At 43.3% G+C, this 20,412-nt stretch overlaps 2 protein-coding genes and 1 long non-coding RNA gene across 16 annotated transcripts in view; 1 reads left to right on the forward strand and 2 right to left on the reverse strand.

Annotated features, from left to right (window-relative positions):
- MALT1 (MALT1 paracaspase) overlaps nt 1-9,005 on the reverse strand; it is a 67,632-nt gene extending 58,627 nt beyond the window's left edge. For all 14 annotated transcript variants that reach the window (XR_014816266.1, XR_014816294.1, XR_014816283.1 and 11 more), the window contains exon 1: nt 8,599-9,005. Coding sequence is in view for 9 of the 14 variants with exons in the window: in XM_084977735.1 (XP_084833861.1) it covers nt 8,599-8,873 (275 nt within the window). In the remaining 5 variants the exon portion in view is untranslated. The remainder of the gene's footprint in view (nt 1-8,598) is intronic.
- Nucleotides 1,828-8,538, reverse strand: LOC146406850 (uncharacterized). The gene is made up of 2 exons (XR_014816483.1): nt 5,164-8,538; nt 1,828-4,842 (listed from the first exon to the last, which is right to left on the reverse strand). It is a non-coding gene; the product is annotated as an uncharacterized LOC146406850 (long non-coding RNA).
- Nucleotides 9,006-10,316: 1,311 nt separating the features above from the next.
- The window catches only part of ALPK2 (alpha kinase 2), a 158,945-nt gene continuing 148,849 nt past the window's right edge, over nt 10,317-20,412 (forward strand). The window contains exon 1 of the mRNA XM_001925970.8: nt 10,317-10,369. The gene's annotated coding sequence lies outside the window, so the exon portion shown is untranslated. The remainder of the gene's footprint in view (nt 10,370-20,412) is intronic.

The following is a 20,412-nucleotide window of genomic DNA, read 5'->3' on the forward strand; positions in this document are numbered from 1 at the left end:
TTCAATACTAACATCTATCTCTTAGGACTGTTAGAATTAGACGATACACGTAAAAAGTACTTGGCAAGGTGCATAGCAAAAAATAAGCACTTGATACAAGGTTAGCTCTTACTTATTAAAGTATAGTTGTTTTACAATGTTGTGCTAATTTCTGCTGTACAGCAAAGTGACTTAGTTATATACATATATACATTCCTTTAAAATATTCCTTTTTCTTTTTAGGGCCACACCTGAGGCATATGGAGGTTCCCAGGCTAGGGGGTGAATTGGAGCTACAGCTATGCCACAGCCACAGCAACACCAGATCTGAGCTGTGTCTGCGACCTACACCACAGCTCACAGCAATGAGCAAGGCCAGGGCTCGATTCCTCAGCCTCACGGTTCCTAGTTGGATTTGTTTCTGCTGTGCCACCACGAAAGGAACTCCCCTTTTTTTAATTAGGAAAAAATTTTATTATGGTAAAAAATACAAAACATAAAGCTTTTTAAATGTACCATCTTAGCATTAATCCACAATGTTGTGTAACCATCACCTCTACTTCCAAAACTTTATATTCCTTTCCACTATGTTTTATCCCAGATTAAGGGTGCTCTTAGTATTATTATTTTTGGATGTACCTATGGCATATGGAATTTCCTAGGCCAGGAATCAAATCCAAGCCACACTAGCGACCTTTGCATTGGTCATTGCAGTGTTAACACCAGACCCTTAACTTTCTGTACCACAAAAGAATCCAAGGTTGCTTTTATTATACAATAAAAATATGGGGCTATTAAAAGAATACCAAGGTTAATTTCTCAACTATGTCTTTTCCTTTTCTTTTTCTTTCTTTTTTTGGTCTTTTTAGGGCTGCACCCGAGGCATATGGAAGTTCCCAGGCTAGGGGTCGAATTGCAGCTACAGCTGCCCGCCTACACCACAGCCACAGCAACACCAGATCCGAGTTGCATCTGAGATCTACACCACGTATGCTTATTTTTAAAAGTGTTTTAGTGTTTCCTTAAAAGTTTTTTTGAGGAGCTACTATTTTGGTAACCTGATAATATCCTCCAAAGCCTCCTGTCACTATACTAATTAGATATTCCTTTCTAAGTATCTCAGTTAAATTTGTGTATGCAATACTCTCTGTCCTTGGTAAATCCCAATCATCAGATTACAGATCAACTATTCCCAAATTTTGGACTGTACACTCGGGGAGCACAATCTGAAGTCCATGGCAAAATGATAAAAATAAGGACAATAAGACTGCCTTTTACTCTAAGATTATTCTTCCTATTTTTTAAAAGTGTTAAAGCGTCCTTTCTTTCATTCATGGTGATTTACTATGGTAGCAAAAACAGAAGTTGAAGTTGTCTGCCGGTTCTCTATTTTGTAAAATTTTCTCTTACTAGTCCCTGTAATGCCCCAGTCAAGAAACCAGGATTAGGCACACAAGATAAGAATTACCCATTTCGCCAATTATTAGAATACGAAATTTATAAAAACAAGGCTGTTGTATGTTAAAATTTTTTTTATGATTCGAAAAGTTATCAGGATCTAATATGGGAAATTAAGAAACCATCTTGTCAAATGCAACCAAATGACGCTTTAATTAACCTTTGTATTGATATAGAGAAAATTAAAAACCATTTTACTTTTCCCTACCAAATGAAGAAAGATCAAATTGAAGTTGACAACGACTTCTTTTCCAATACAAGAGACACAGAAGAAAAACAAAGTACTCTGTCTCCTTTCCTTTTACTGATTTTCCACATGGCACAGGCTTTTAGCTAAGATGATGTTTATACGAACTCAACTTTTATTTCTTTCCTTTTTTAGTTACATTCTGGTAAGACTGCTTTGAAGTGGTTTCTGACAGCTTTAATTTGGATTTTCTGATTTGATTAAGAAAAAAAAACTGCTTTACTACTGAAACAGACTTTGCTTTAAAAAAATACACATTTAACTTTTTTAAATATATAATCAAATAGAGCATGTTATACACCTTTTAGGGGCCAAAACATGGAACTGCTTTCAGACTCCTGCTTCTCCTCTTGGTACACTTACGTCGGAATCCTTATTCATTAATTCAGCAACTATGTATTAATCACCTAAAACACCATTTTTTTCACCAACCATTTTTTTTCTAGGTATGGAGGATATAGCAGCAAACAAAATCCCCCATCCTCCCAGATTTTTCTAGAAGAGCGGGACAGATATGTACACACACACAGAGATCTCTCTGTGCCGCCACCTGTGTGATGGCTATAAGTGTTCTGGAGAAGAACAAAGCAAAGCAGGCAGACAGGTCATGCTGGAGTAGAGGCAGGGGGTAATTTTATTTTATTTTTTGGCCATGCCCGAAGCATACAGAAGTTCCAGGGCCAGGGATTGAACCTGTGGCACAGCAGGGACAATGCTGGATCCTAACTCACTGTGCCACCAGGGAACTCCTGTAAGAGGTAATTTTAAAAGGTGTGATCAGAGAAGAGCTCACTAAGGTGACTTTCAGGCAAACACTTGAAGATGTAAAGGAACCAATCTTGTTCATCTGTGGAGACCCTCTCAGGTGGAGTAAATAGCAAGTCCAAAGACAACCAAAGCTGTCCTCGAGGAAGGGCGGGAAAGTGCTTGTGAGCAGAATAGACAGGGAGGGAGATCAAAACAGGCTATCAGGTCTGAGAGCTAACAGGGAGCTAAAGGGTGTTTATACTCTGAGATGGGGAAGCAATGGGAGGATTTTGAGCAGAGGGAGAATGAGACCTGATTTTAGGTTTTTAAAAGAACTATTCTTACTGCTATAGTGAGACTAGACCGGGTTGGGGAGCAAAGCAGGAAGAGGAGAGGTTGGGTGGCCACTGGAACAATGTAAGTGAGAGCTAACCATGGCCTGGCCCACCCATGGTCACTGGATTCTAGACCTATACTGAAGGTCTGGCAGAAGGGGTTTGCTGACACAACGGATGAGATTTATAAAAGCGGCATCGAAAAGGACTCTGACATTTCTACCCTGAGCAACTGGAGGGATGCAGCTGCCCTCTGCTGAGATGTAGAAGATTGCAAGAGAAAGAGGCTTATGGGGGGAGGCGTGTTAAGTTTCGGACAGGTTGCATCTAAGAGGGATATCAGTCGACTATTCAAGAGGAGATGGCAAACGGGCATCTACACATCTGAATCCAGGAGTTCAAAGGTATGGGCTGAAGATGTGCATTGAGAGTAATCAACCTAAACATATGTAAAGCCATGAGATTAAGTATAACATCCATGAGGGGGTGAGGATCCTGAGGCAGTACAGACAGGGATCCAAAGCCTGAGCCCTAAGGCACTCCAAAATTCAAAGAGGAAGAGGCAGACTGAAGCGATAGGGATGGGAGGAAACCTTTCAATCATAAAGCGCCCCAAGGCAGGATTCTGTAGGTAAACGAACACCTTCTATAGGGCAAGTACGCAGTGACTTGACTGTTTTCCCTGGTCCATGATCCACAGCCCCATCTCTAAGCTGCCTCCTTCAAGGAATTTACCCAGCATTAGAGCTGAAAGTTCTTCCATCTTTGGTGCCCAGATGTTCCTCATCTCCAAAGAATTCATGGAGTGTGGGCAAGACACTCAGAACCTGTGTTGATCTACACCGACAGCAAAGGGTGTTCAATATTGAGTCAGCTAGAATGGAATTAGGGCTGAGTTTGTATTTAGGGTACTCCCACATGTACATGGTTTTGGGAAACTATCTATAAGCCAGCATTTACTCTGAATCATCAACAACCATCAGGAAACATGTATAATTATTCCTCATCTCTAATGGACATTCAGAAGGAACTCCTATGGCTTATTTATTAAACTATTATCTGGTTTGAGGGAAGTTGTACAGAGTCAGAAAAAAAAAGTGAAAGGAAACAGAATAGGAGCTTTTTGAGATTTTAGGGCTGTGAATCCAGTGACCCTGAGGAAAGCATAGCACACCCTCATGGGAATTGATATCCATGTGGCCCAGACTCAGTCTAATTCCTAAATTTGACACAACAGAAAAATGCCTTTAGGACCTTTTACTATCATAGATGCTCTCCTTCCAATAGTATGAAATCACTTGAAAATAACTTTCATCTTAAACAAAATAAACCAGTGGGACCTCATCAAAGTTATAAGCTTTTACACAGCAAAGGAAACCATAAAAAAAAAACAAAAAAAAAAAACAAAAGACAACCTATGGAATGGGAGAAAATGGTTGCAAACAATGCAACTAACAAGGGCTTAATCTCCAAAATATACAAATAACTCATACAACTCAACAGCAAAAAAAACAAACAACCCAACTGAAAAATGGGCAGGAGACCTGAATAGACATTTCTCCAAAGACATACAAATGGCCAACAGACACATGAAAATATGCTCAACATCACTAATTATTAGAGTAATGCAAACCAAAACTACTAGGAAGTACTACCTCACACTGGTCAGAATGGCTATCATTAATAAGACTACAAATAACAAATGCTGGAGAGGGTGTGGAGAAAAGGGAACCCTCCTGCACTGTTGGTGGGAATGTAAGCTGGTACAACCACTATGGAAAACAGGGTGGAGGTTCCTCAGAAAACTAAATATAGAACTACCATATGATCCAGCAATGCCACTCTTGGGTATGTATCCAGACAAAACTTTCATTGAAAAAGATACATGCACTCCTTATGTTCACTGCAGCACTATTCACAATAGCCAAGACATGAAAATAACCTAAATGTCTATTGACAGATAAATGGATTAAGAAAACATGGTATATTTACACAATGGAAATACACTACTCAGCCACAAAAACAAACAAAATAATGCCATTTGCAGCAACATGGATGGAACTAGAGATTTTCATACTAAATAAAGTAAGTCAGAAAGAGAAAGACAGAGGAGTTCCCGTTGTGCTCAGTGGTTAACGAATCCGACTAGGAACCATGAGGTTGCGGGTTCGATCCCTGGCCTCAATCAGTGGGCTGGGGATCCGGCATTGCCGTGACCTGTGGTGTAGGTCGCAGAAGTGGCTTGGATCCCACGTTGCTGTGGCTCTGGTGTAGGCTGGCAGCTACAGCTCCGATTAGACCCCTAGCCTGGGAACCTCCATATGCTGCAGGAGCAGTCCTAGGAAAAGGCAAAAAGACCAAAAAAGAAAAAAAAAAAAAAAAAAAAGAGAAAGATACCATATGATATCACTTATATGTAGAATCTAAAATATGGTACAAATGAACCTATCTACAGAACAGAACAGACTCACAGACCTGGACAGCAGACTTGTGGTTGCCTAGGGGGAAGGAGTGGGATAGACTGGGAGTTCGGGGTTAAGAGATAATAAACTGTTTAATTTAGAATGGATAGACAATGAGGTCCTGCTGTACAACACAGGGAACTATGTTCAGTCACTTGTGATGGACAATGATGAAAGATAATATGGGAAAAAGAGTACATATAGATGTTATGACTGGGTCACTTTGCTGTACAGCAGATGTTGACAGAACAATGTAAATCAACTACAATAAAAAAATTAAAAACATTAAAAAAAACCCTTTCGGAGTTCCCGTCGTGGTGCAGTGGTTAACGAATCCGACTAGGAACCATGAGGTTGCGGGTTCGGTCCCTGCCCTTGCTCAGTGGGTTAAGGGTTCGGCATTGCCCTGAGCTGTGGTGTAGGTCGCAGACGCGGCTCGGATCCAGCATTGCTGTGGCTCTGGCGTAGGCCGGTGGCTACAGCTCCGATTGGGCCCCTAGCCTGGGAACCTCCATATGCCACGAGAGCGGCCTAAGAAATGGCAAAAAGACAAAAAAAAACAAAACAAAAAACAAAAAAAAAAAACCCTTTCGTCTTAAATAGAAAAAGCATCACTGGCTTACATTGCCCCCTCAGTTTTCACTTTCCAGTCCCCTGGTTCCTAGGGCTAACTTTCTGCTATGCCAGTTTTTTCTTCTGATTTGATCTTAATGTTTTCCAATTCTCCAACTTTCAGGGCTGCTCCCTTTCCCCAGCACAGCTAATCTGCTCTGAGCTAACCTTCACCATTCTGGAACACTGGCTGAACCCCATCTGTCTCCAGCAGATTTCCCAGCCTGAAATCCCAATTCCACAACTGCACACCCTCGGCTGTTATCTCCTCTTGCTAGGCCCCACCCTTCTCTCTGTACTACCTTCACCAGAGAAGTGGCTGCAAACTTTTCCATTAGTTCCTCCAACAAAGCCAATACCATTCTGTAGCCTTAAAACTTAACTAACTCCTCCTAGGGAGGAGAACTGCACACCTGATGTCAGGTGTCCACTACTTTTAGATTCCAATGGCCATGCCTCTTTAGGGGCAGGGCCTTGCTGACTTTCTTCTCCCTCCCTCATGGCCAAACAGGGTGCTCATTTCAGGAGAACCCTCTTCAGGAAAGGCAGAACCCTCCTAAACTAGAATACTGGTTAATTTCACAAATTGACTAATCACAGATCTGGTGATATGACCTACCCTTCCCCCCAAAGGAGACAACTTTTTTTGTTATTTTAAGTCTAGAAATTCAGAAAGCCATGGACCTGGAAGAGTAGTACACATTTTGGATTTTCTTCGCACAGCCAAAAGCGCAATGTGTTTTTCCAAGAACGGAGAAAAATCTATGCTATCTACCTACTCAACTTAGGAAGTTTACCGCTTCTTGATTCCATCCTCACTCATTACTCCTCTGAACAGCCAAATAATCTCAAATCATCATTCCTGTTTTTTAAGCCCCAAAATTCTGAAACTCAACATTGGTATGAGGGTTAAAGTAGATAATACATGTGAACCCTCAGTACACTGACATATATACTATATGCTTAATAAATGGTTAAATACACATTGCTACTATTATTCACATCCAACACAGCATTTTATTTTATTTTTTATTTTTTGCTTTTTAGGGCCACACCCACAGCACAAGAAGGTTCCCAGTCTAGGGGTTGAATCAGAGCTGCAGTCACTGGCCTATATCACAGCCACAGCAATGTCAGATCTGAGCCTTGTCTGTGACCTACACCACAGCCCACGACAACGCCAGATCCTTAACCCACTGAGAGAGGCCAGGGATCGAACTCATGACCTAATGGTCCGTAGTCGGATTCATTTCCACTGAGCCACAATGGGAACTCCTAACACAGCATTTACCATGTTATTTGCGAATGTCTCAGAATAAGCCCTAATGAATAGGAGCTAAATATTTGACATCTTTTCATCTTAAGAAACTTTTACACATAACAGACACTCAGAAAAATGTAATTTTGAATGAATAGTTCCCCTCTGAATTCACAAGTATGTACTGAGTGCCTAAGATAGGTTCTATGCATAAGCACACTGGATCTTAAGTGATGGTTCCTGTTCTCAAGGAGTTTACAAAGACATGTACAAACAATTATAGTACAAGACAAAGCTTAGTCATAGGAGAAGTTAAAAAAACTGCTAAGGAGTTCGAAGGTAGACCAAAATCATAATCACAATCTCCTAGGGCAGTGGTTCTAAATGTGGTTTGGGAAGCCCCAGTGCAGTTCCTGAGACCCTTTTCACAGGATCCCTCAAATGATTTCTCACAATAATGCTAAGACGTTACTGATCATCTTCATTCATTCTCAGGAATACAATGGAGTATCCAGTGTTACCTGACCTGTGATAGTACAACAGACTGAGTAGCGAAGCACATAAAAGATGCTGCCAAGGCATTAAAGAGGTTTTCAAAACGCAAAACAATGCCACTTTTCTAACTAAATTTTGTTTTGGAAAAGTTTGTTTTTCCACAAAAACATGTCACTTCTGTTAACATGTAATGACTTATTCTCTTGAATTACAAAATTCTTAACTTTAATTTCTAATATGGTGAATATCAGAATATACTCTATGTATGTAATATACAGAACCACCTTAAAAACTCTCTGGGTTGTCAACAGTTCTTAGGAGTTTAAGGTAGAGTCCTGAGACCACAAGTTCAAGAACTGCGACTGCAGCAGTTCCAAGCTAGGTAATGGGTATAGTTTAATGTTCATGGTGAAGTCAAGAAAATGTGGCAAGTTGGTTTGATGCAGGAAGACGGTGAATTTAGCTCCAGTCTTCCCCACGGTCCTTTTCTCTCTACACCTATGTTAAAACCTTCACAATTCTTGCACCTCAAACCCTTCACCCTCACTCTCTCTCTATCTGCATGTCCCCTTCCTAACCTTCCTTAGGTCTTCTACGTCTGTGAATTTTAAGTCCTTTGGAATTACCGCCCTATAGTAATGGTCTCCAGGTAACTTTCCTCAACTGTTCTCTGTCAACGTCGATTTCTCTTTTAGTTCAAGGGGAGTGCAGGAAAAGGGTGTGAACGCAGAATCCAGTTGCCAATATCTGTATTCCCAGGACGTTCCTGGGTTCAGCTCTACGTCTGGAACGTTACTGAAATTCTCCCACCTCGTCCCACTGTACCCCCTCCACATCAGCAGCCCCTTCACCCTCTCAAGGGGCCCTGAGGCTCTCCAGCCTCACCGATCGCCGCATCCAGGTTCCCGCTCCCCGGCCCATTTCACTCCCCCCGCACGGCCCCCCGCCCTCACGTGATCCCCTCCCTTTTTCCCCCCCTCCCCATCCCCCGCCCCGTTGCCGCACCTGAGCCGGAGGCGCCCCCGACTCCCTGCCACTTCGGCCAGCTTCCTCCAGCCCCGGCCCTCGGGCGCTCGGTCCAAGCTCCCGCTGAGCCTCCGCAGCAGCGGCTCAGGAAGGCGGTTGAGGGTCGCGCCAGCCGCTGCAATGAGCTGCGGCCCCGAGGGCGCGGCCGCTGGCGGCTGCGAGACCAGGGACGGCGGGGCCTGCAGCAGTTCCCCGCAGAGCGACATGTCCCGCGCCGGCGACCCGGCTATGGCCGCTGCTCCCGCGGGCCGCATCGCGCACCTTCCGCTCGCCCCCTCGCTCGCCGCGACACCGCGGAGGCAGGGGCGGAAGGACGAATCTGGCGGCGCCTGCACCGCACTCGGAGGAGGAAGCTCAGCTCCCCGCCCCACTGAGACAGGTTTGCCTGGGAAGCGCAGCAGGCGGGCCAGCCAGCGGCGCGGTGGGGGCGGGGCCTCGGGCGGGGGCGGGGTCGCCCCCACGGAGCGCGTGCGCGCAGCCGCGCGTCTCCGCGGACCTCCCCGCCACCTCCGGGTCCGCGGAGGCGCGCGCTTCAAACCCAGGGAGGTGGAGTCGTGGCTGAGCAGGAAGGGTCGGGTGGTGGCAGCTCGGGGAGGAAGAGGTGGAGGAACTACGCCCGAGCGGCACTGCTACCGTGAGGAAGCCTGAGGCTTCGGGGCTTCCCAAAGCTGTGGGAGGAGGATTGCCTCACGCCAAAGAGGGGGGCACGCGGCTTTCCATCGCCGACCCGGCCGCTCCTCCACAGGCGCACTCAGCTGACTCCGTGACTTGCGTGTGCCCGGCCCCGCCACCAGCACCCACATTTGGGAACCTCAGCGGAGGCTTCCTCGTTTTAGGGTTAGATGTACATGGCATTGCCAAGGGAAGTGGTGGTTGAGATTCAGATACCTAATGGAAAATGCTGAAATCTGTGCCTAGACTTAAAAAAGAAAGAAAAACACAAAAACTGGGCTATGGTGTATTTAAACCGAATCAGACCTTGGAAGTAATTGTTTTTAGCAGAAGTCGTCCGGTTTCCGCCTAGTCATACTGCCACCTTCAATCTTCACAAATCAAAGCCGGCAACTTTATAGAGGGTGCTCTTGCTTAGAAGGATTCAGAATAGACGAAATAATAAATGCAGATGTCAAACCATTACCCCTTTTGAAAACTAGAGGGTGGTTTGAGACAAAAGTGAACAAGTAACTTTTGAGATGTGACCAGCCAGGTAGCCTCCAGACGGAAGGCTTTCTGGCTCAATTTCTGGTGACATTTAACTTTTCATTACAGGAAACAGCAGGGTTTTCTGTAGCAGTAATTTGGACACCCAAATTCTCACCACCTGTTATCAAGGTGGTTGCTCGGTACAGTCTCCACCACATTCTGGCACCACTAATCACTGTCCAGTGATTTTTTTTTTTCAAATCCCGTGCCAAGTTCAGAGTTTCAGAATGCAGTAGTGCACAACCTTTGGATCCAGGAAGATCTGCTGGATTCTAGTTTTATGACTTTGAATAAATTACTTAGTTCTCTGCCTCATCTGTTAAGATGGGGCTGAAAATACAGTATACAGAGTTGTTATCAGAATTAAAGGAGTTGGTGTATGTAAATCGCTTAACTTGGCACGTTGTAGATAATAAATGCTAGCTATTGTCTTTATAAGTGCAAATGCTTATTTCGTACTCAGTTTGACTTAAACCTTTCTCAATTACTTCTAGTGCTTTCCACTCTGTCCTCAGTCGGTGAACAAGTGTCAGTCTATTATTTCCAGGTACCAATTATGGAAATCATGTCTTCTAGACCTTATTTGTCTAGTCCTTATTAGCCTTGCCTCTAATTTTTAAAAACTGAGATTCAGCAGCCTTTTTTCTAAGTATATAACGAGCGTGTTTTTGCTTGTGCACCTCTCATTCATTACCCTGTGACTGTCCTTCCCAATTTGATCAGGTGCGTCTTTATCCCATACAGCTCAGGTGGGTACTGATGGTGTTAGTAACCTTCCACCACTCCTCTGCTTCTCCAAGTGCCTCCTGTGTTTCACACTAGCAATTGTATAATCTATGCATTCACCCCACCCATCACCCTCAGCTTCTGTCTTGGACTAACATTATGTTTTATGACTGGTCTTTTTCTCCTCTCAGTCCTACACTAATTTTTTAAAATGTAATTTCACTCCTGTGGTTTTCTTCTGGGGTATGATTGCACAGTAGAAAGAATGTGAGGGAGTTCCCTGGTGGCGCAGTGGTTAAGGATTTGGCATTGTCACTGCTGTGGCTTGAGTTTGATCCATGGCTGGGGAACTTCCATATGCTGTGCTGTCCCCCTTCCCCCCCCCGGAAAAAAAAAGAAAGACTATCCCAGTTAGAGTTAGCCCTGAATTTGTGGAGTTTTTTTGTTTGTTTTGCTTTTTAGGGCTGCACCTGCAGCATATGGAGGTTCCTAGGGTAGGGGTTAAATCAGAGCTGCAGCTGCCGGCCTACACCACAGCCACAGAAACGCCAGATCTGAGCCATGTCTGTGACCTGCACCACAGCTCATCACAGCCAGATCCTTAACCCACTGAGTGAGGCCAGGGATGGAACCTGTATCCTCATGGATACTAGTCAGGTTCATTACTGCTGAGCCACAGTGGAAACTCCCTTAGCCCTGGATTTGAGTCTTGATGCTGCCACTCATTAATGGTGTGACTTTAGGCAAGTTACTTAACCTCTCAGCTTCAATTTCCACACCTGTAAAGAGTAGAAGACAATAATACCTGCTTCAAATGATTGTTAGGAGAATTAAATAAGAATATTTACATGCACATAGAAAGTATCTGGGAGAAGTAGATGCAATGTTTATTCGTACTTTCAAAATTACCACATTAATGTTGAAAACAACATAATAAACAATAATTTAGCTGCCTTTTCTGTATCAACCATTACATTTATGTAAAGATAAGAGAAAAACATAATGGAGATCTGACTTTTAAATGCCCCCTTGAAAATTCATGCATGTCTAAAGATAATATTCTTGGAAGTTCTTCCTCATTAGTTGAAAGTGACATAGAGCTTTGTGAATCCAGACAATTTGTAGGAAGCTTGTGGTTTCATTCTATAGAGATCCGTTGATGTCATCTTCGAAACACTCACAAATCTGGAAACTGACTCAGAGATATTTTTTCCTTTACACAATTTAACTAGAGATGGTATGCTCACCAAAAATGCCTAGAACAACATATTATTTCATATCTGGACAGGTTTTCAAAGGCCCAGGGCAGGAGAAAAACCTGGAGGTCTTGCAATCTGTATACAACAGAGAGAAAGGAAACAGGAATCTTGTGACTTAAATAGCACTCTCTTGCACAGAGCTCTCCTCATCCCCTGCAGCCCCTTCTTGCCACCATCTCCTAAAGGATTAGGGGGATTTTTCCCATTTCACTTTCAGCTTTGGAATGGTGGCTAAGCATTGCACTAGTAGTCCACACCCTTCCTTCAGGATGAATCACCCATGGCAGGGACAACACTTACTTGCCTAAATTCATTCATTTATTAATCCCCCCCCCTTTTTTTTCCATTTTTGGCCATCCCATGGCGTATGGAGTTCCCAGGCCAGGGATCATATCCAAGCCACTGTCTCAACCTAAGCTGTAACTGCAACAATGCCAGATCCTTACTTACCCCACTGTGCCTGGCTGGGGATTGAAGCCATGTTCCAGAGCTCCCAAGATACCACCAATCCCATGGCATCACAGCAGGAGCGCCACAAATTTATTTATTTATTTATTTTTTACTGAAGCATAGTTGACCTACAATGCCAGCATTCACAAATATTTACTGGATGCCTACCTTGTGCCAAATACTGTTAAAGGATGGTTTTCATTGAGCCTGTATTTTTTTTTTTTTGAGTGGTTTTAGGTTCACAGCAAAATTGATACTGAGAGATGTCCCATATGCCCTCTGCCCTCACATATGCATAGGCTGCCCCATTCTCAACATCCCCCACCAGAGTGGTACATTTATAACAACTTATGAACCTACCTTGATAAATTATAATCACCCTAAGTCCATAGTTTATATTAGGGTTCACTCCTGGTATTGCACATTCTATGTATAATGATATGTGTCTACCATCATGGTTTCACTGCCCTAAAAATCCTTTGTGCTCTGCCTATTCATCCCTCCTCTTTCCCAACCCCTTGCAATCACTGGCCTTTTTACTGTCTCTGTATATTTGCCTTTTCAGTTGGAATCATACAGCCTTTTCAGATTGGCCTCTTTCACTTAGTATGCATTTGATTTTCCTTCATATCTTTTCATAGCTTGTTGGTTTGTTTCTTTTTAGTGCTAAATAATAGTCTATTGTTTGGATGAACGACAGTCTATTGTTTGGATGAACGACAGTCTATTGTTTGATGTATGTCATTCATCTACTGAAATACATCTTGGGTGTGTCTAAGTTTTGGCAACTGTGAATAAATTTGCGGTAAAGAGCTGTGTATAGGGTTTGTGTGAACATACATTTTCAACTCTGAGTAAATACCAAGGAGTGTGACTGCTGGATCCTATGGTGAGAGTATGTTTAGTGTTGTAAGAAACCCTCAAATTGTTAAAGTGACTGGATCCTTCTGCATTCCCACTAGCAATGAATGAGAATTCCTGTTGCCCCACAACCTGGCCAACACTTGGTGTTATTGGTGTTTCAGATGCTGGATAAAATGTGATTTTTTAAAGAAAATTAAAATCATGATTTTTAGCAAATGTACCATGAGCATCGTCAAAGATTTTATTTAACACATTAGTGAACAAGGGAACCAGAAGGGTGTTACAAACATTTCAAAGGAGAATCCAAAGAGAAATATGTAAGCCTGGCAGGGTGCTGAAATGAATCAATTGCTTAATCAGTGCAAACCACCTTCTTCTATAGTGCAGGAGGAAAATCCATTGAACCTCTACCTGACAGAATGTATCTATTTCTAATCAAGAATTATTTGCATCACTATCAGTTTTCTACAACTTCTATCTTCAGAGTAGCAAAATACCTTAGTCAAAGACAAAGAAAAACATAGACACCCCAGATAGATAAGCTAGTGAGGACACAATACATTATACATCTTTGTCAGTTCTTTCTTACAGTGCATTAGAGCACAAGGTTGACTAAATCTAATCTCTGATTATGGCAAAGAAAGGGAGTGGTAAGTACTCTGTTGGGAGCGAGAAGGAAAGCTGGAAATGTGAAGCAGAAAGTACCATGTGGAGCAGCAAGAAGGAAAAAAAAATCCCTCCCAGGCAAGGGAAGTCCCATGCGGCTTTCAGCAGCTAGTTTAGCACTGCCTTCTATGAGATGGCAGAATCCCCATGTACACCACATTCTCGTAGATATCACCACTTTCTCTTTCCTATTCAAGGAGGTCCCTGGTGGCTTAGTGGTTAAGGAATCGGCATTGTCATTGCTGTGGCTCAGGTTCGATCCCTGTCTCGGGAACTTCTGCAGGCCGTGGGTGAAGCCAAAAAAAAAAAAAAGAAAGAAAGAAAGAAAGAAAAGATATCTGGGAAGTAATACCAGGTATCATGATAGATGTAGTATTATGATAGGAAAAGTCTTCAATCAGGTCTAATCTACTATCTACAAAGCAAATCAGAAACCCTGATGTATTTTTTTGCTTTTTTAGGGCCACACCTGTGGCATATGGAGGTTCCCAGGCTAGGGAACCAATCGAAGCTACAGCTGCCACCAGCCTACACCACAGCCACAGCAATGCTAGATCCAAGCTGAGTCTGCGACCCACACCACGGCTCACAGCAACACCTGATCCTTAACCCAGTGATTGATGCCAGGGATCAAACCTGAAACCTCATGGTTCCTAGTCAGATTCGTTTCCGCTACGCCGTGATGTCAGATTCGTTTCCGCTACGCCGTGATGGGATATTTTAATAATCAGTACTAGCAAATCACTGGGACATATTTCAACTGAAGGTAGGAACTGCAATTGACATGGTATTTCTCATGGCCATGAGACACTAACCACATTAATCCACCTGACAGTCTTTTGACTTTGTGACATTAGCAGCCACATTGGGCTGCAATGCAATATATGAAGAAATTAATCCAATAATATTTACTAACTACCAGCCAGTACTCTCTTAGGAGGAAAGAGGGATGCTGGCCACACCAGTGTTTCTCATCTTTGGCTGCACATAGGAATCACATGAGGCTCTCACAGTTCCTCAAAAAGTTAAATATAGAATTATCAAATGATCTAGCAATCCCACTTCTGGTATATACCCCAAAGAACCGAAAAAGGTGACCCAGATCTTCTGTATACCAATATATGTAGTGGCATTATTCACAGCAGCCAAAAGGTAGAAACAGCCCAAATGTCCATTCACAGGTGAGTGGATAAGCCAAATGTGCTATATCCATACAATGGACTATTATGCAGTCATAAAAGGGAAGGAAATTCTCGAACCTGCCACAACATGGAGGGACCCAGAAAGCATTATGCTAAGTGAAATAAGCCAGAAACAAAAGGACACGTATTATAGGTTTCCATTTGTATAAGGTACCTTGAATAGGTAAATTCATAGAGACAGAAAATAGAATAGAGGTTAGCAGGGCTGTGGGGAGGGGAAATAAGGAGTTATTGTTTAATGGATACAAAGTTTCTGTTTGGGATGATGAAAAAGCTCTGGAACTGGGTAGTGGGGATGGTAGCAAAACATTGGGAATCTACTTAAGGACAGTGAATGATATACTTAAAAATGGTTACAATGATAAAGTTTATGTTATGTATGGTTTACCACATATACACAAAGAAACCTTAAAAGCTTAGAAGCCTTAAAAACATACTTATCTTGATCACAATCCCCAGAGATCTGATTTTAATTGGTCTGGGCTGTCTTTAGTTGTTTGTTTCCTTTTTTCTTTTCTTTTGGCAGAGGCTATGGCATATGGAAGTTCCCAGGCCCGGCATGAAATCTGCACCACAGCAGGGACCTGAGCAGCTGCAGTGACAATGCCAGATCCTTAATCCACCACACCACAAGGGAACTCCATTTTTTTTCTCTCTCTTTTTTTAATAGTTTTAGAAGTCCCTCAAGTGATTCTGATGTACAACTGGGCTTCAGAAAGGATGCTTAATCTCCAGGGAAGTGGTACTCAGCTTTGACTGTACATTAGAATCTTTTGGGGAGTTCCCCTTGTGGTGCAGCGGAAACGAATCCAACTAGGAATCATGAGGTTGTGGGTTCAATCCCTGACCTTGCTCAGTGGGTTAAGGATCTGGTGTTGCCATGAGCTGTGGTGTAGGTTGCAGACACGGCTTGGATCTGGCGTTGCTGTGGCTGTGGCGTAGGCCGGCGGCTACAGCTCCAATTCGACCCCTAGCCTGGGAACCTCCATATGCCATGGGTGCAGCCCTATAAAGAAAAAAAAAAAAAAAAAAGAATCTTTTGGGCAGTTGTTTTTTTTTTTTTAATTTTTTTATTTTCCCACTATACAGCAAGGGGGTCAGGTTATCCTTACATGTATACATTACAATTACATTTTTTTTTTCCTTTGGGCAGTTTTAATATACACTGCTGTGTCTCACACCCAAGATTCTTATTTAATTGGCTTGGGTATGCTGCCTGGTCACTGAGAATTTTTTCTTAATTTCCCATCTGATTCTAATATGCAACCAAGGTGAGAACCTTTGCTCCAGGGAGACCCTAGGATCTCAGCCTTTCATTCCACCTTTGGAAAGCAAGCACTTATGTTTTTCAGTGCAGAAATCAAGGGGATAGTGGGAAATAAACTTCTTCTTCTTTTTTTTTCTTTCTTATGGCCACACCTGCGGAATATGGAAGTTCCCAGGGCCATGGGTTAAGTCTGAGTGGCAGCTGTGGCCTACACCACAGCCATGGCAACACGGGATCTGAGCTGCTTCTGCAGCCTATGCCTCAGCTTGTGGCAATACTGGATCCTTAATCCACTGAGCAAGGCCCGGGATCCAACCTGCATCCTCACAGAGGCAATGTCGAGTCCTTAACCGCTGAGCCACAATGGGAACTCCAGGAAAGGAACTTCTGATGAGAGTCAGAGGGCCAACTTCTCTAAGGCCACTTGATTCGTTTTTTCACCTTTCATAGAGTCAGAATGTTAAAAGTAGGCGAAGCAAAGACCAGTAGAAGACCCAGGAGAAAAGGGTGAAGATCTGTCTATTAGGCTCACTCTTAAAGGAGAAAGGCTCTTTATTCTTTCTCTAGGCATCCAGCTCCTACTACCCTCTCAGACAGGCACTGTCCCCCATCCTAGCCCTAATCCCCCAGTTGGATTCCTCTCCCTCCCCAAGAGAGACTTAGAGCTAACCTGTTCAGGAAGGATTCCAAAGAGCCAGTATCCTGATCAAGGGACCATAGCACTAGTGCATGAAACATTAGCCAGTTTACCTTTAAAGGAGCATCGAGATGGTGGACATCCGCTATCCCATGATTAATCCTAACTTACCTTCAGCCTATCTTTTGTCACTTTTGTCTTCCTTGGTATTTGTATGTCTGTTCTCCCATATAAACACTGGCTCAGCCTGCTGATCAGGTCCTGTTACATCCTGCCATCTTGCTTGCAATTGCCTTATTCCAGCCCTAGGTCCTTGGAACCAAGGCCAACTATATTAGGGTGGGGTGGAAATTTGGACATGTGGCTGAAAGTCAGTGAGGGATGTGGGTGGTCCCAGGAAGACAGGAAGCATGGAGAAGGCACATGGGACCAGCTCTACTCTAGGTCTTGAGGTGAGTAGTGGGCTCCCCATTAGTCTTGCCATTCTCTTCCATCACGGTAGAGTCCCACCATAAGGATTTTGCCTGATGATTTATCCAGGGATAAAGATAATACATTGCCCGCATTATCCCTTTCATAACATGTGCTCTTCCATATATATATCCCTTGGGAACCAAGCAGACATTGGCAAGAGGACTTGGGATTCCAGATCTCAGCTGTCCCTTCAGACACAGCACACAGGGATGCAAGATATAAAACAGAACCCATGTTTTCTAGGAGCCTGGGATCTAGTTGAGGAGATGAATTTTATAAACATGAAACAGAGACAAAGCAAGGTTTTTGACCTTAGGATTTCTGTATTGGTGTATGCAGTTCAGAAGTTTTCTAGACTTTTATCAAAAGGTCTAGAGGTGGGCCAAGAACAAAGAGAAATAAACTTCTAGGATTAGGGATGGTGGAGAGTGAAAGGAATCTGACTTATGAAGACATGATGGTTTCCTGGATAATATTGGTATAATTTATGTTTTTATTTTTTAAAATGTGACAACTATGACCATTCCCAGTAAAACGGCAAGATTAGCCTTTGCAGGTAAGCACACTGCAGGTGGAAAGGTGATTAAATACCTGAGTGCTGGCTCTGCTCCATGTCTCTCAGGGTGACCTGTTCTCAGTTTCCTGGAGTCACTGACAGAGGGAGCTAAGTAGACGCTGCCTATGGTGTCAAGAATTGATTCAAAACTCCTGACTGCTCGGCTGTCCATTCAGAGTCTGGGAATTCCTTGGTGTGGTACCCTGAAGAACATTTGGCTGTTCAGATCAGGGGTGTGGACTGGGTCCCCTTCAGTCTTTAGGCTCTGAGTAGATGGGTATTAGGTCTTGGAGGAGAGCATGGGATCAAAGACTGGCCCTGGATGATGGTCACAGCTGCTCCAGGATTGTAGACTGTCTCCAATTTAAGCAAATTAACATGTGAATAAGATTTATTTGTGGGGGGCAGAGGGGCAATATTTGAATGACTGAAGGTTCAAATTGTAACATATTAATTATCTGCTACAATTAGATGTTGAGAAGAAACATAGCTATTACAGGAGAATGGACACCATATTAAATTAAAATGCAATTAATATTTATTTGTCGATGGAAAGGGAAGAAGAAGGTACGTGTTTGGTGGACCAACAGTTAATTCATATTTAAGGCCTTTAAATGTTAGTCATATGCTAACCCTTATATGTTAATCATTACTTTGTTCTGTATTGCAATGCCAATGTAAACTTTGCTTTGAGACATTTTTTGTAGGAGGCTGAAATTATGAGTAAAAGGGCATTTATTTAAAATATTCTTAGGAGGAATTCCCGTTGTGTCTCAGCAGTAAGTAACCTGACTAGTATCCATGAGGGCGAGGGTTTGATCCCTGGCCTTGCTCAGTGGGTTAAGAATCTGGTGTTGCCACAAGCAGTGGTGTAGATTGCAGACAAGCCTTGGATCCCGCATTGCTGTGGCTGTGGTGTAGTCTAGCAGCTACAGCTCCAATTTGACCCATAGCCTGGGAACTTCCATATGCCACAGATGCCTCCCTAAAAAGACAAAATTAAAAAATAAGTAAAGTATTCTCAGGAGTTCCCTGGTGGTTCAATGGGTTAAGGATCTGGTGTTGTCGATGCTGTGGCTTGAGTCACTGCTATGGCATGGGTTCGATCTCTGGCTCTGGAACTTCCTCAGGCCATGAGTGTGGCAAAAAAAAAATTCTTTAAATTTTTCACTGGCTGACTCTAATGAATTTTATTTAATGAACTTTTGCTATGTGTAGATCAGCGTACTGAAGCTCCTGGAAATTTTTATGGTACCTTAATAATCAATCATTATTTCATGTTAATGAGAATAGCTTGAACAAGGACATACGTGGTCACCCATTTAACAGTATATTCATGGAAAGTCAGCCCTAAAGAGCACCTTAGCTGATCCAGGCCAAAATTTTCAATTTCAGATGACAGCCTGTGATCCAGAGAGATTTTCTCTCTTCTTAAGCCTCTTCCAGACCAGTTCTCAAAGTGCAGGCCCTGGACCAACAGCACCAGCTTTTTAGAAATGCATATTCTCACGCCTTGCAACAAACCTACTGAAAGAAACTCTGGGCTTGGGCCCAAGAAGATGTGGCTGAACAAGCCCTCCAGATGATTCTGATCCATGATAATGTTTGAGAACCGCTTCCCCACGTTTTAGCTTTAAATTATCTTGGGGCAATAGCTTCTCTTAGATCACTCTCAGCCACATAGAGAATTACTTCCTGTTTTATGTCTAAATTTGTCTCACTAGAGCGTTGAAGGGCGTGGCACACAGTCTGCGCAAGTGCAGAGGCCCCTTTGGGGTAACAACGCAGAGAAGGGCTCTGCAGAAGGGGGAGAGGAAGAGCAGGGAGCAGGGGAAAGGAGGGCTCAGTGCCCTCCCCCTCCCCCCCATTACCATTGTTTGATACTTTGATAATCCAGGATCCGCTCCAGCAAGGAGCACGGCGCAGTTTTATTTGGGGTCTAGATTTCTAAGACAAATAATACTGAGCCGAGGGCGCGTACAGAGTGGGGGGAAAACTTAGGAGCCGTGTGGTAGAGACACAGGCATCTCAGATGCTGGCCAGCATTGTTCCGGAAATTGTCGGAATAAAGTGAGAGAGAATGGAGAAGGATCTAGCCCTCTGGACGCTGAACATTGAGTTAAGAAAGGCTCCAGATGACTGGCTATGATCCAGGGCAGGATTCAGCTGCCCCCCACCCACTCCTGCCAACCCAGTGTTAGCGGAGAAATCTGGGGACCCAGGATGCCCAAGAGATGGGGATTCAGGATGCCAAGGGAGCCATGTAGGTCTTTACAGTGCCAGGTGGGAGGGCTGTACAGTGGATGGCTATAGTTCTGTCTGCCTAGAGTGATGCTCTCTTCTCAGAAATACTGCTTTTCTTTTTTTTAAATTTTATATGTAATTTATTTTATTATTTTTTAATTTTTTTATTACTCAAATGAATTTATCACATCTGAGGTTGTATAATGATCATAGCAATCTGAGAGAAATACTGCTTTTCAATGTGC

This window comes from Sus scrofa, chromosome 1, assembly GCF_054392235.1.
Source record: "Sus scrofa isolate SSC_HxYL_T2T_F1_AM1 chromosome 1, Sscrofa_HxYL_maternal_Yorkshire_Landrace_v2.0, whole genome shotgun sequence".
Classification (NCBI taxonomy): Eukaryota; Metazoa; Chordata; class Mammalia; order Artiodactyla; family Suidae; genus Sus; species Sus scrofa.